Below are 12,636 nucleotides of genomic sequence, written 5' to 3' on the forward strand. Positions count from 1 at the left end.
ACATTTTCTATATTAATATCAAGCAGGATTTAGTCTATTAAGTTTAAGTGGTACATGGTGTACATGTTCAGTACTGCCAACACTCTAGTTTTCAATAGATGTGCTGTGCGTATTTGTTTTAAGCATCACTATCAATATATGATTTGACGATTTGGAGTTACTCAGGCTCTGAACAAAATTCACTTCAATCTACATATTTATTTTTTAAATATGTCTGTAAATAATGTATTTAAACTTGCAATTATAAAAGCATCAAAGACCAACTTTGTACTGTGCTCTAATGAAGCCTTTTCAGTTTAAATTATAACGCTGAGATATGTCTGTTGCTAAAGTTTCAAAGAAAGTAGGAACATCCAAGAATGGAAATTTGTCAACTAATTACCTGGAGTGAGCACTGAAGTTATAAAACAGACTTTTGGACCTGCAGTTTATTTTGCAGATGCAGAGATACTATTTTCTGTTGTGGTTAGAACAGTTCATTTCAAAGTGGAAAACAGGTCTGACAGCTGGGTAAGAAACAAAACTCACCTTTTCCTGTCTGTGATTATTAAACTGATGGAGGAGGCTAAGACACTGCCTAAATCTTGAAGGATGTAAGGTTCAATCCAAAATCAGATCAGGAGCATGTTTCAGACACTGAAGTGCTACATTTTAGGGTACTGTAAGCCAGTATTATCATGTTTGTTTGCAGTCACTGTTTTTGTAACATATTATATCTGGCTTCTGGTCAAGAACTTGTTTGTTTCCCTCACATGCAGAGGTATAGAATCTGTCTGCTGGCATCAGCAGTGCATGCTGGGAGAAATGTGCTGCTGCAGGTGTACAGTACTGCCTTTGCTGTCAGAACTGAGCCTCTGCACAATCCTTTGTGTCCAAAGCCTCCTAAGGCAACTCAAAGGAGCCTGATCTCCCTGCTAACAGTAGGGAGAATGTTAGGGTTTCAATCTGCATTCAAAACTAGTTCTTATCATCCCAAAAGCTAGTTCTTGTTGTGTATCAGGGCCACAGCGACCAGAAGCAGTCTGTTCACTAGACCTATAGAGATGTCCCGATTAATTTTCTTCCATTGAACTAATTTCTTTTAGTATATGGTTTGATAAAGATTGTTTAGAACAATGTCTTGAGCAGACTGACAGTACTTGTGCTGAACTATAAACTTTCAAATACTGCTTTTCTTCACTGTAAGTATTTGTCCAAATACTGCCATTACAAATCCAAATTATGAGGCATGTTGTTAATAGATTTTCTGTAACAATTTATAAAAAAATTGAGAAACCAAGGATATCTATGTTTAATAAATGTGTTAAAAGTTGTACCTGCTTGTTCTATGCAGAGAAAAAATGTTCAATCTTTTAAAATGAATTTAGCTGCAAATCTTCATGTTTATAGTTAGAGAGCAAGAATAAACATTTCCTTAGGAGAAGGAAAACAAGTAAAATAAACCACAGCTTTTGCAATGCAGGTCAAGATTTGATTGTCTCCAGGAGTGCCCATGTATAATGTAGGTCCCTTTTGTTTGTGATAGTGGATAAGGAACACAAATGTGTTATTTCTTCCTTGATTACTCAACTGCAAAGAGGGAACTTCACATTTCTACCTCACAGGCATGCTAAGATGTGATGATACACCACTATTCAAATCCTAGGTCGGGTCTGTAAATTTCTCCAGTCACTTTCTGCCACATAAGGCAGTTTAGGTAGTTGAGTGTCTTGACTTGTATTCTGCGTGAGCTTTTAAAAAAACCAATGAAATTAAACCAAGTGAAAATCCCTGCTCACGAGAGTACTAAGTCTCTCTAGTGTGCTCTCTCAATCTCCTTCTCTCTATCTCTTTCTCTCTCTCAATCTCTCTTTATATTTATATATATATAAAAATAAATCATGCTCTCTCTTGTGCTCTCTCTTGTGCTCTCTTGCTTGCTCTCTCATGCTCTGGACAAGAGCATTGCAGATAATAACCAAAATAAAATATTCACTTGGTTCTTTCACAAAATATGAGTGTTTTGTTGAGGTCTGAAAAGACTTCCCTGTTCCACAACTGGCTGTCCTCCCATCCTGGAGATGATTAAGTGATAGCAATTGCTGCTTTGTTTGTTTTGTCCCTGTTGATATGTTCATATGTACTGACCCTATTCTGGTATTTTTTGCTGCACAGTGGATCTGCTCGTTTTTTTGTTTTGGTTTTAAAATGGGAGTTATTTCAAAAGCAAAGGGAACCATTGAAGTTCTTTGCCCTAACTCTAGTTACTAAAGGTAATGAAATTTAATCCAATGCTTGAAAATTCTGAGACAAAAAGTCATTGTGCACTAGTCATGGAACAAGAGAAGTAAAGGCATATCACATCATGGCACAAAAAATAATCAGGTAAAAAATAAGTGGCCTATCTTAATATCTGTGTATGCCTGTGCTGCAAAGAAAGGAAGATGTCTCCCAAGATGTGTAACTATCTCTGCTGAGGGAGAGGACATAGTTCCACATTGATCCCAATTCTGGCAAAAGGTATGACTAAGTATGACCTCAGTAGATGGGCAAAATGTACTGCCCAGGGATCAATGAGCATTTTCCATTCTCTGTCTCCGAGTCCTGGTAATCTCCAGTCCATGACCTAAGTCCAGTGGGGCCCTGAGAGAACAGTTAGAAGTCCTTCAACCTATGTCTGGCTAGAAGAAGGGTTGTAGCCTTCTGGGTGATTAACTGAAGCTCTGGAATGTGAGATTTTTTTGTAAACTTTATCTTAATGTGTAACTGCAAGTGTACTGGAAAAGCTGAGAGCAGTTCTGTTCTCAATCCTGTTCTCCCCAAGGCCCTTGAAGGATGGTGATTGAGCCATCTTATAGAGTCACAGATCCCATGGTTTCAGACAATTTCTGAGTACTAACTGCAGTCTGAATGAGAAACAAATATTGAAGGATTGTCATTTGTTGAAAACTGCTGCTCCATAGGAGATTAGGTTTCAGATAGTAAGAAAGGGAATAAAGGCAGCCAAGACAGTGTTTTTTCCATTTTTAAAGGTGTGGAACTCAGACCTGGTTTTCTTACAGCATTTGCAGGGTTTTTTTTTTTCCATTTTCAGTAAACTTGCAGTCTGAATGAGAAACAAATATTGAAGGATTGTCATTTGTTGAAAACTGCTGCTCCATAGGAGATTAGGTTTCAGATAGTAAGAAAGGGAATAAAGGCAGCCAAGACAGTGTTTTTTCCATTTTTAAAGGTGTGGAACTCAGACCTGGTTTTCTTACAGCATTTGCAGGGTTTTTTTTTTTCCATTTTCAGTAAACTCCCATCCCATCCGAGATGCTGGCAATAGGTTCACCTCAGAGCAGGTTTTCCCCTGATTTCTGATTTTTCTTCTTTGTCTTCGTTGAAACTGCTTCCAAGCTGTCCTCTTAACACATGTGACACTCTTGCAGGCCAATCTGCCCCTGCTGCAGCGGGAGCTGCTGCACTGTGCAAGGCTAGCCAAGCAGAACCCAGCCCAGTACCTCGCCCAGCACGAACAGCTGCTTCTGGATGCCAGCACCACCTCACCTGTTGACTCCTCAGAGCTGCTTCTCGATGTGAACGAAAACGGGAAGAGGCGAACTCCAGACAGGTGAGCACTGCGGCGAGTACCCTGCTCAGAGTGTCCCATAGCTCCAACGTGCTGAGCTCCACCAGCAAGGGGGGAGTGTGTGGCTGGGTGCCTGGGGAAAACTTGGATGGTGTTCTCTGGGTGCAGGTCCTGTCCTGCCTTCAGGTCCAGTCTGACCGTGAATGTTTCCAGGGATGAGGTATCTCTCTGGGCAACCTGTGCCAGTATTTCACCACCCTCCTTGTTAAAAATTTATTCCTTTTGTCTAGTCTGAGTCTATTCTCTTACTAGTTTAAAACCATTATCCCATGCCCTCTCATAACAGGCCCTGCTTATGCATGTGTACATGTATAGATATATATATCTAGAGAGAGAGAGAGCAAGCAAGCTACATTTATATCTCTGTGTATATAAATAGAATACAGGCACACACTGATTCAGTCAGCAAAGTCACCTGAGAACACACCATGGTCACGTTTACACAGAAGTAATACTGGCCAGCCAGTACTGTACTAATTCATGCATTGTATTTCTGTGCAGCATGAAGTGACAAGCAGCAGATCATGACATCTCCATGAGCAAGTCCTTTGCATTTGAGGTTTTCTTGAACAAAACAGTAAATATGTGGAAAGTGGCCAGGGATTTGTACTGGGAAGTGCAAGGCAAACCCCAGAGCACAGTTGGGACTTTGACTCCTTCTCCTGTGGCACGCTTCCATATCCATGTATCCGATACGCATAAGGATATTTCTTCCAAACAGGAAAAATGTTCACTGAAACCTGTTTTGTTGTTGAGCTGAGGAAAGAGTCCATGCAGAAGTGGGGTGAGAAACCTGTTGTTGAGCTGAGGAAAGAGTCCATGCAGAAGTGGGGTGAGCAAGTGCATGTGTGTGAAGTACAGTAGATCTAGGGGTACAGAACAGGTTTTCTTTTTTGAATAAAGTTCTTTGTTTAGTATTGCAACAAGATTACTCTCATGGCTATTTATTTTTAATTGTCTTCCCATGCTAATGTTAGAAATTCCACTAGCATATACATTTTACCTTTGGGAGACCCAAATACTGTACTTTTCTTAGATTTGTTTGCTATGGATTTTAGAGTGTGGAAAACTTATAGTGCTGTTCTGCCAAATGCCACCACCTGCATGCCTAAGGCATGACAAGTGCCCTAGCTATCTTTCAAATGAAAAACATAAGGATTTGGAAAATCAAGAAGCCTTGTAAGTTTGTATAGGTGACATTTTTGGGTAGGAACAGGCTGAGATAGCAAAAAGTAAAGGGAAAATAAAGTCTGAAAGCTCATAGTAAAACTTTAAGCTTCTGACAGCAAGAAGCAAACAGTAAAATTTAGAGTGTCATAGCCATTAGATAGACAAAAATGGCAAAGTATTGAAATCAGCTTGCCTGAGATTGTCTTTCAGGAAAGTCACTGTGCACCAGCAAGGAAATAAGGATATCAGTAGAGGAGCTCTTTTCTGTGTGCTCTCTTTTCACATTTTTCCCTGACAACTAGACCAAACTGCAACAGCCATTGGGGTTAACAGAAACCTGCTAACCCAGAAACGTAATTAATTTTCAGATATTTTACATGCAGTTTCTTACTCTATGCAAAGAGATAATTTTTCCAAAGCTGAAATTTAGCTCCCTGGGGCAGTTCTGCATATCCTCAGTCTTCGCAGAGTAGCGTACCAAAACGTCTATTAAAAAAACCTCTTAAAATCTTAAAACTTATATGTCAGCATGCTGTAGTCCAGTGTCAGTAGCAGACACAGCACTTTTCCTACAAGCAGATAGACACACATAAAATTATCTCATAAGCCTGTGAGATCTGGCTTGACAGAATACAGAGAAGAGGGATGTTCCTTTCTGACAGCCCTACTTTGTTTGTTTTTCCCCTGTTAGTAAAGAGCAGTATTACTCCCATCTCCCATAAGGCCACAAAGGAAAAATGGAAAATCATTGTTTTTCTTTCTTAACATTTGGAATAATGCTCCTTCCCACTGAGACCCGGCTTCACAGTGTTGAATTTTGGTTATTTCATAATGAAGACAGTCTCACCTGTGGTATCTTCAGTCCTGTTTGTAAGGGAGGGGATAGGTGATGCAAGTAAAAATGAGGACATGAATACTTTAACAGAAATATACTGTACTGGTTTTATAGCAAAAAGGATGTAAGATTAGCCTATAAGGGGACCAGCAGATCAGAAGAATACTGGATTTTAAAGTCAGCTTCATCTCTAGACCTAGAGAGATTTAAGTCTGATTTATGGATTTGGTTCTCAGTGTTTCCTTTTAGTTAAAATATGTAGGTGCTCTTGAAACTCGTAAGACTCTGCCCATGAGCCAAGTGCCTTTGGCATCACAATTGAAGTCTCTCTTAGTCTCTGTCTGGCTTGGAGAGCCTTCACTTCCACCCTAGATATTAATGCAGGTTTTGGGGTGAGTGGTAGTTTAAATTCCAGTGTTGTGGGAAAGACTTTGAATTCCCAGTGTCCAGTGAGGGCTGTAGTGCAGGATGCCCCACTGGCCTTCCCACTCTGAGGTGCTAAAGCTGTCAAGCAGTAGCCTCTCTCAATCACAGCTTGAAATTCTGTTCTTCAGTTCTGGATAAGTGGTGTTACAGAAATACCTGTCCTTTCTTTTTGGTTCTGCATTTCTTTGCTGTATTGAAAGACCTGGAAAGAGGCTGCCCAGCTCACCCACTGGAATGATACCTTGAGCTTAAAAAATCAAGCTGTTTTTTCAGTCTCAAACTATCCTGTCACTGATTAGTCACACCTACTTCTTCATTGACTATGACTATGATTAAAGCTATACAGCAAAAAAAAATAAATCCAGTAGTTTTGGCTGAGCCAAGTTCAGTGGCGTTGTCTTGTGCACCCAAGAACATTTTAACCAGAGATTTAGTAAAAAGAACAAGATTGTTTTGGAAAGATTCTTAAATTTACTGAATGGGAGTCTGTGTACCTTTTAATTTGGATAATGTAAGTAAATCAACCACAAAAAGCTGTCCTCAGAGGCAGGACATGCCTAGATTGAGTGAGTATTGAAACCGAATACTTGTTTGGCTTTATACTCATTACACTATTATTTATTTTAATTGTTTACAGAGGAGCAGGAGGAAACATCTGGAAATATATACCTTCTGTTTAGGTATCTAAGTAGTTTTCAAATATGCTAATAAAAATACAGCAGAAGATTTCAGACATCCTTTAAGCGAAGGATTTCCTGTGACTTTGTGGCCAGAATATGGAAAAAAATTACTGAAAGGCATCATCTTTCCAGGGAATCTAAATGCAGTCACCAAGGTATATGAGATACATAGATATAGATACACACACACACACACAGAGTATGTAATGTGTATATTATACGTATGTGTACATACATACATATCTCATATATACATATATGATGTACATTTGTGTATAGAAATATATCATACATTCATATTTGCACTTTTTGCTTGGGCAAGGCTAACTGCATACCATTGATTCCAATAGAGGTGAAATACAGTAAGGGATTAGGCAAATGAAGTGGAATGTGTGTCACGTGTAACCACATCCACCTCCCGATTTCTTGTTAAAGAAAATCTACATGCAGTAATTTTTTTCTGCTTATAATTTCAGAACCTTTTTTGCATATGCAATTTCCAATTCTGGTTATTTATCTGCATATCCAAGTCTACTGTATGTGAGGTTTTATAGAGCAATCTGACAGCAGAGCTTCGTGTTTTACTGAATGTTTTCTTGGTGCATATGGTCTGACATGGATGAGCAGCCACGGTGAGATTTTGGAGTCTATTAAACTAGCTCATTAAAAAGATCAATCTGTTTCTGTAATAACACTGGGAACCATCAGTCACTGCAAGAGAGGAAAACTGACACCTGAGGAGACAACACATTTTGGTAATTTGTTCATGACATGTCGTGAACAAAGTGTTCACTATATTTTGTTTATAACTTTGGGAGTTTGCATTGTAGTGTAGTAAAGCAAGGGAACTTGGACCAGTGTGGGTTTTTATTTTGGTGAATGAATGCTTAGTTATAAATTACGTGATTTTAAATACATTAACCACGAAAGACTTTTTGCTAATTAGTCATCCTTTGAGCTCGCTGGGAAGGGCTGTATGGCACATGAGCATGTCCAATAGTTACTCTACATTTATGACAGCTGCCTACAAAAGTGGGTATAGGATAGCAAAAGAATTCTATGAGTATTGCACTAATTTTGAGTGAGAAGAAAACAAGTGGCCGTGATTGTGCTGTGACTTCAGAATGTCCTGCTGTGATTGCTGTACACTTGGCATCTGTGACAAGAAATTCAGGTCCAAGGTACCTGGGCACAAAGATCAACTTTGATAATACCATTAGGTAAATCTTATTTGAAGAGGCTCCTCCACGTCTCAATAAGGTGAAGGATGTTCACCATTCTTGCAGCTGTGCTTCATGTAAGCCATGCGTAATTATGAGAAATTTTAGAAGAATCTTCTTCATACAAACTGTTAGCAAAGCAATAGTTATCTTTTCAGTAAAACAGTATTATAAACAAGTACTTTATTACAGCAAAGCATTATCACTTGTTTGGTCATTAAACCTTTATTGGTTTCAAGTTCAATTTAAATCAAAGCATCCTGCACAAATAGCAGATGAACAGCTTTGCCTCATTCTTGCAAGCTGACTTCAGTGTTCTTTGAAATTGGTACAATACTCTTGATCAGGTGAAACCTAATTTTCCAGCCAAGGCAGTTTTGCATGGTCAGATTGTCTACCCAGAAATTGTCCATAAATTGCAGTAATTTCAAACTGAAATTATAACCTACAAACAACATAAATTCTGTTAAATGGGTGCAGACTAATGACTAGTGTCTGTTCTGCTATCTTTAATCTGAGTAAATCGTGACTCCAAGTAAAATGACCCCTAGTGTGTTTACAGCTGAAGGATCCCATCTCTATCATATTGCCAATTTTCCATATGACACTGTTGATTTATGTGCACATCAAGGAAAATGTGACCAATAGGAGCAAGAAAAAGTGTCAGTTAGCTTTCCTTCACAATCAGTGTTATTTCCTCTCTACAGCTTGTGGTTGCTTTGCAAAATCAGATAAAAATCAGATGAAAACAGATTAAAATTTTGGTGATATTATATTTGGAACTGTTATTTACATGAGTCTGCCAGTTACTGGGAAACAGGAGTGCTGTCTCAGGCACCTGGGAAAATGCTATTGTCCCAATGGGATGAGACCTGAAAGAACAGTAGGACTGAGATCAGTAGCAGACTAGTAAGTTGACTTCAGAGCACCTGAATTATGGCACTCTTTAGTTCTTTGTCTTTTATCACTACATGCACTATATTCAGATTCAGTGCAAATATAATAAATTTACCATCACTCCTGTTCTGATGAGACTTTTGGAAGTTGTTACCTTTTTATATATTTTATATGGTCAGAAATATAAAATGAGTTTATGTACAGTCAGATTCTGGTATTCTGCTAAGTTGTTTGTTTGGTCAGTGCAGAAAATACAACAGCATATTGTAGAATTTAAGTTTTAACACCCAGAAAAGACATGGCAGCCATCACCCAGCATAATAGTAAAAGCATGATTTTAATTTCAGTAAATGTATTTTCAATAGTCATGTTAATTTTTAGGTTAGTTAAACTCAGGGTTCTAGAAGAAAATGGATATGCTGGTGTGTTGTCCAAGCTGATTCTGTGCATTCCAGTTAAGGTAATTAAGTGGAAAGCATTCCTAAAAAAAACACAGAAATACCCATACATTAAGGTGCAAATACATACATTTGTATGAAAATATGATTTTAACATCAACTTATAGCACAGAAAAGGAAAACTGGATTCCCACATGTCCCAGTTTTCTGGTTTACTTTCCAAAAAAAACACTGAGTGAAAAAGTCAATGAAGTTATTTAATTATTTACTGGTTTTGATTCTTCCCCATCTAAGAGAACATTCTAACTGTTAACATTAAAGAACGCTGGCAAATGAATAGCTTGTCTTGTACAGACAGGAAAGTCCATTTCTACTTCGCATAGTGTGTTTACAGTTGGAAGACCAGGACATTGAGTTTGAGTGGTTATGTGTGAAGGAAATACACATCAGAAGTTATTTAATTATTTACTGGTTTTGATTCTTCCCCATCTAAGAGAACATTCTAACTGTTAACATTAAAGAACGCTGGCAAATGAATAGCTTGTCTTGTACAGACAGGAAAGTCCATTTCTACTTCGCATAGTGTGTTTACAGTTGGAAGACCAGGACATTGAGTTTGAGTGGTTATGTGTGAAGGAAATACACATCAGCAACTAAATACAAAACTTGTCTTGAAGAGCTGTCAGAAACATCACTATCCTTTGGGAGTTACTGCAAGCAGTTCCATCATACCAAAAGTAATTAAAAATACATGTTAGACCTCAGGTTTTCCTGGTTAGGAGTTTTCACAGCCATGTGGCGTTTGCTTTGAAGCAAGGTATATCCTCCACTTTAGCAAAGTATGTCTTTTATATCTGCTCAAAATTAGAATAGCTGTTCTGCTGTATTGGTGAAAGATTCTCCTTTTTTTGTCAAGTTACAGTATAATAAAAAATATATGTACCTGCAGCTTCTCTAGCATGAGTGATTTCTGTGAGATCCCTGAGAAATCTCTTCACTCCTGAAAACAACGCGGCCCATCTTTTAATTTCCTGCTGTTAATTACAAGATCTTAGTTTGATCCTCTCTCCCAGAGGGTATTGGCAATGAATTGTTGGCATCTTTCCTCTCATTGGCAGTAAAGGGGAACCTGTTGAGGGGCAACAATTAATATACCAAGTGTTTCCCCACAGACAGTCCCTCTAGAGTGGTTGGTTGGTTTCTGTGGGAGGATTTCTTGTAGGGCAGTTGGTTTTAACAGTAGGCAAACAAGAAATTTAGATCAAATGTACAAAAATGTTGTTATTACAAGGAAAGATATATTATGCCATCTATTTCTTACAGAGGACCAAGTTCTCTTTTAAAAAAAGCTGAAATAGATCAGTTGTTTAATAAAAGTTTTTCAACAGTTTGCAATATTTATATCTAGTAAACTTTCTGATCAAAGCTAATATTTTTGCAGTGTTTTTTTTATTCCCATGGTAAAAATCCTATGCTTAAGTGAAATGTAACTTCCTGAAAGAGTTGTAAACTCCATGAAGTAACTCTAGTATTTCCCTTTTTTTTTTAATTTTAATAGAAAATTAGCTCAGTGTGAGTTCAAGGTTCTCAGGGAGAGGTGTAAAGTAGAGACTTCTTTGGAAATAGCTGATTATGATTTGAATTAAAGAGTATCTGTAACATAAAACCCCTGTCCTTCTCCCTGATAATTCTTCCAAGTTGCCTAAGCATAAAACACCTCTCTAAGAGTAATAGAGTGGGAAATCCTGAACGTTATTGCGGACTTGAGTCTAACCACATCTTCCTGCAAAATTAATGACAATGACAGCACCTTTGACTGGAATAGCCCAGATGGTGCAAAAATCTCTGAAGGAATCATTTTTCATCATCTAGAGTCATTCTTGCCCAAAGTCTCAGTGTGACACTGAGCTTGGTGGGAGCTCAAGGCATGCTGAGCTTCAGCACTCTGACATTCACTGCCTTAAAACTGTCTACTATCCTCTTGAAAAACACATTTCTAGAACTACATATTTCCCCATATTGCTAAAAGCTATAGCACTATTGAAAGTAGGGATTTCTGTCTCTACCTTCATGTATGAGTTGATGTTATTAGCTTTGCAATTACATGTGTATCCATCCCATCAGCAAGTGATTTCAGTGAAGGTTGCTCACTCTCCAGCCCCTCTCTAAGCGGCTCTATTGGAAGGCTCACCCTGCTAGTATTTCTCAAGTTACAGGGATAGTTAGACAAGGTGAATGAATATGTTTTGAATGAGCAGTGTTATGAAATGTTCAGCAACACCACACACTTGGAGCAAACTGAGAGAACAAACTTTAGTTCCAGAAGCTGCATGTGTAGGTGGGAGTGCATGTTCTCAAGCAGCTTTGCTCACCAAGTGAATTAAAGTTCCTTTGCTTTGTTTTTCAGAACCAAAGAAAATGGCTTTGACAGAGAGCCTTTGCACTCAGAGCATCCAAGCAAGCGGCCCTGCACTATTAGCCCAGGCCAGCGGTACAGTCCAAATAATGGCTTATCTTATCAGCCCAATGGTCTGCCTCATCCCACCCCACCTCCACCTCAGCATTATCGTTTGGATGATATGGCCATTGCCCACCACTACAGGGACTCATACAGACACCCCAATCACAGGGACCTCAGGGACAGAAACAGACCTATGGGTAAGGCACGTTGATTTTTCTGCATTGTTTTTTAGGTTCTGTTTTCCTTGTAATTATATTGTGTATTATGAACAGGATTTTTTTACCTGCTATTCAGATGTAGTCTTTATAGCTGTTTGTCCATCTAGCTGCTTCTAGTGGCCTTACTGCAGATTTCTGTTTGCAAAAGTGGATCAAATTGTGTCCTTAAGCAAGAGAGTCAGAAGGGGGAGGAACCTGTGCTTTCGAAGCTATGTAGGTGACAAGGACACTTGGAAGTATGGTAGGCAAGGATAGGCAGAGCCTTTTATTTTTACTCTATTGCCAAATTTGTGATAACATTGATATAGCTTGATTTCAGCTTAGGGTGGAGTAAGGTTGCTATCTTTTGGAGAAGTGTTTTGTGTGTGGCAGCTGAATAGTGCAGTGTAGTTTGGGGATGTCTGCAGAGGATGCAAACATCAGAAGCACCAACCACACCCTGTGCAGCATGGTTTGGTTTAGTGGGATGTCGGATGCTCTTGGATTTGCCTGGCTTGCTTCACATCTGCACTTACTGTTCTTCCTTGTTTTAAACAAATCTTCAATAAAAGAGGAGCACTTACAAATATTCAGCATCTGTATCGAGAAGGCTAAACAAAGAACAAGTGTTGGTTCCTCTTGAGTGTTGATAATAAATACTGGCTTGGTTGTATCATGTTGTCAGCTGCTCTGATATATGTGCTACATTTTAACCACATGTTGTTTAAACATCTGTGAAGGG

At 38.7% G+C, this 12,636-nt stretch overlaps 1 protein-coding gene across 2 annotated transcripts in view; it reads left to right on the forward strand.

Annotated features, from left to right (window-relative positions):
- The window catches only part of RUNX1T1 (runt-related transcription factor 1; translocated to, 1 (cyclin D-related)), a 93,478-nt gene that overhangs the window by 55,319 nt on the left and 25,523 nt on the right, over window positions 1-12,636 (forward strand). For both annotated transcript variants that reach the window (XM_009074830.1, XM_009074839.1), the window contains exons 5-6: window positions 3,411-3,592; window positions 11,644-11,894. In XM_009074830.1, coding sequence (XP_009073078.1) covers window positions 3,411-3,592; window positions 11,644-11,894 — 433 coding nt within the window. The remainder of the gene's footprint in view (window positions 1-3,410; window positions 3,593-11,643; window positions 11,895-12,636) is intronic.

The sequence above is a fragment of the Acanthisitta chloris genome, unplaced genomic scaffold, assembly GCF_000695815.1.
Source record: "Acanthisitta chloris isolate BGI_N310 unplaced genomic scaffold, ASM69581v1 scaffold23940, whole genome shotgun sequence".
NCBI lineage: Eukaryota > Metazoa > Chordata > Aves > Passeriformes > Acanthisittidae > Acanthisitta > Acanthisitta chloris.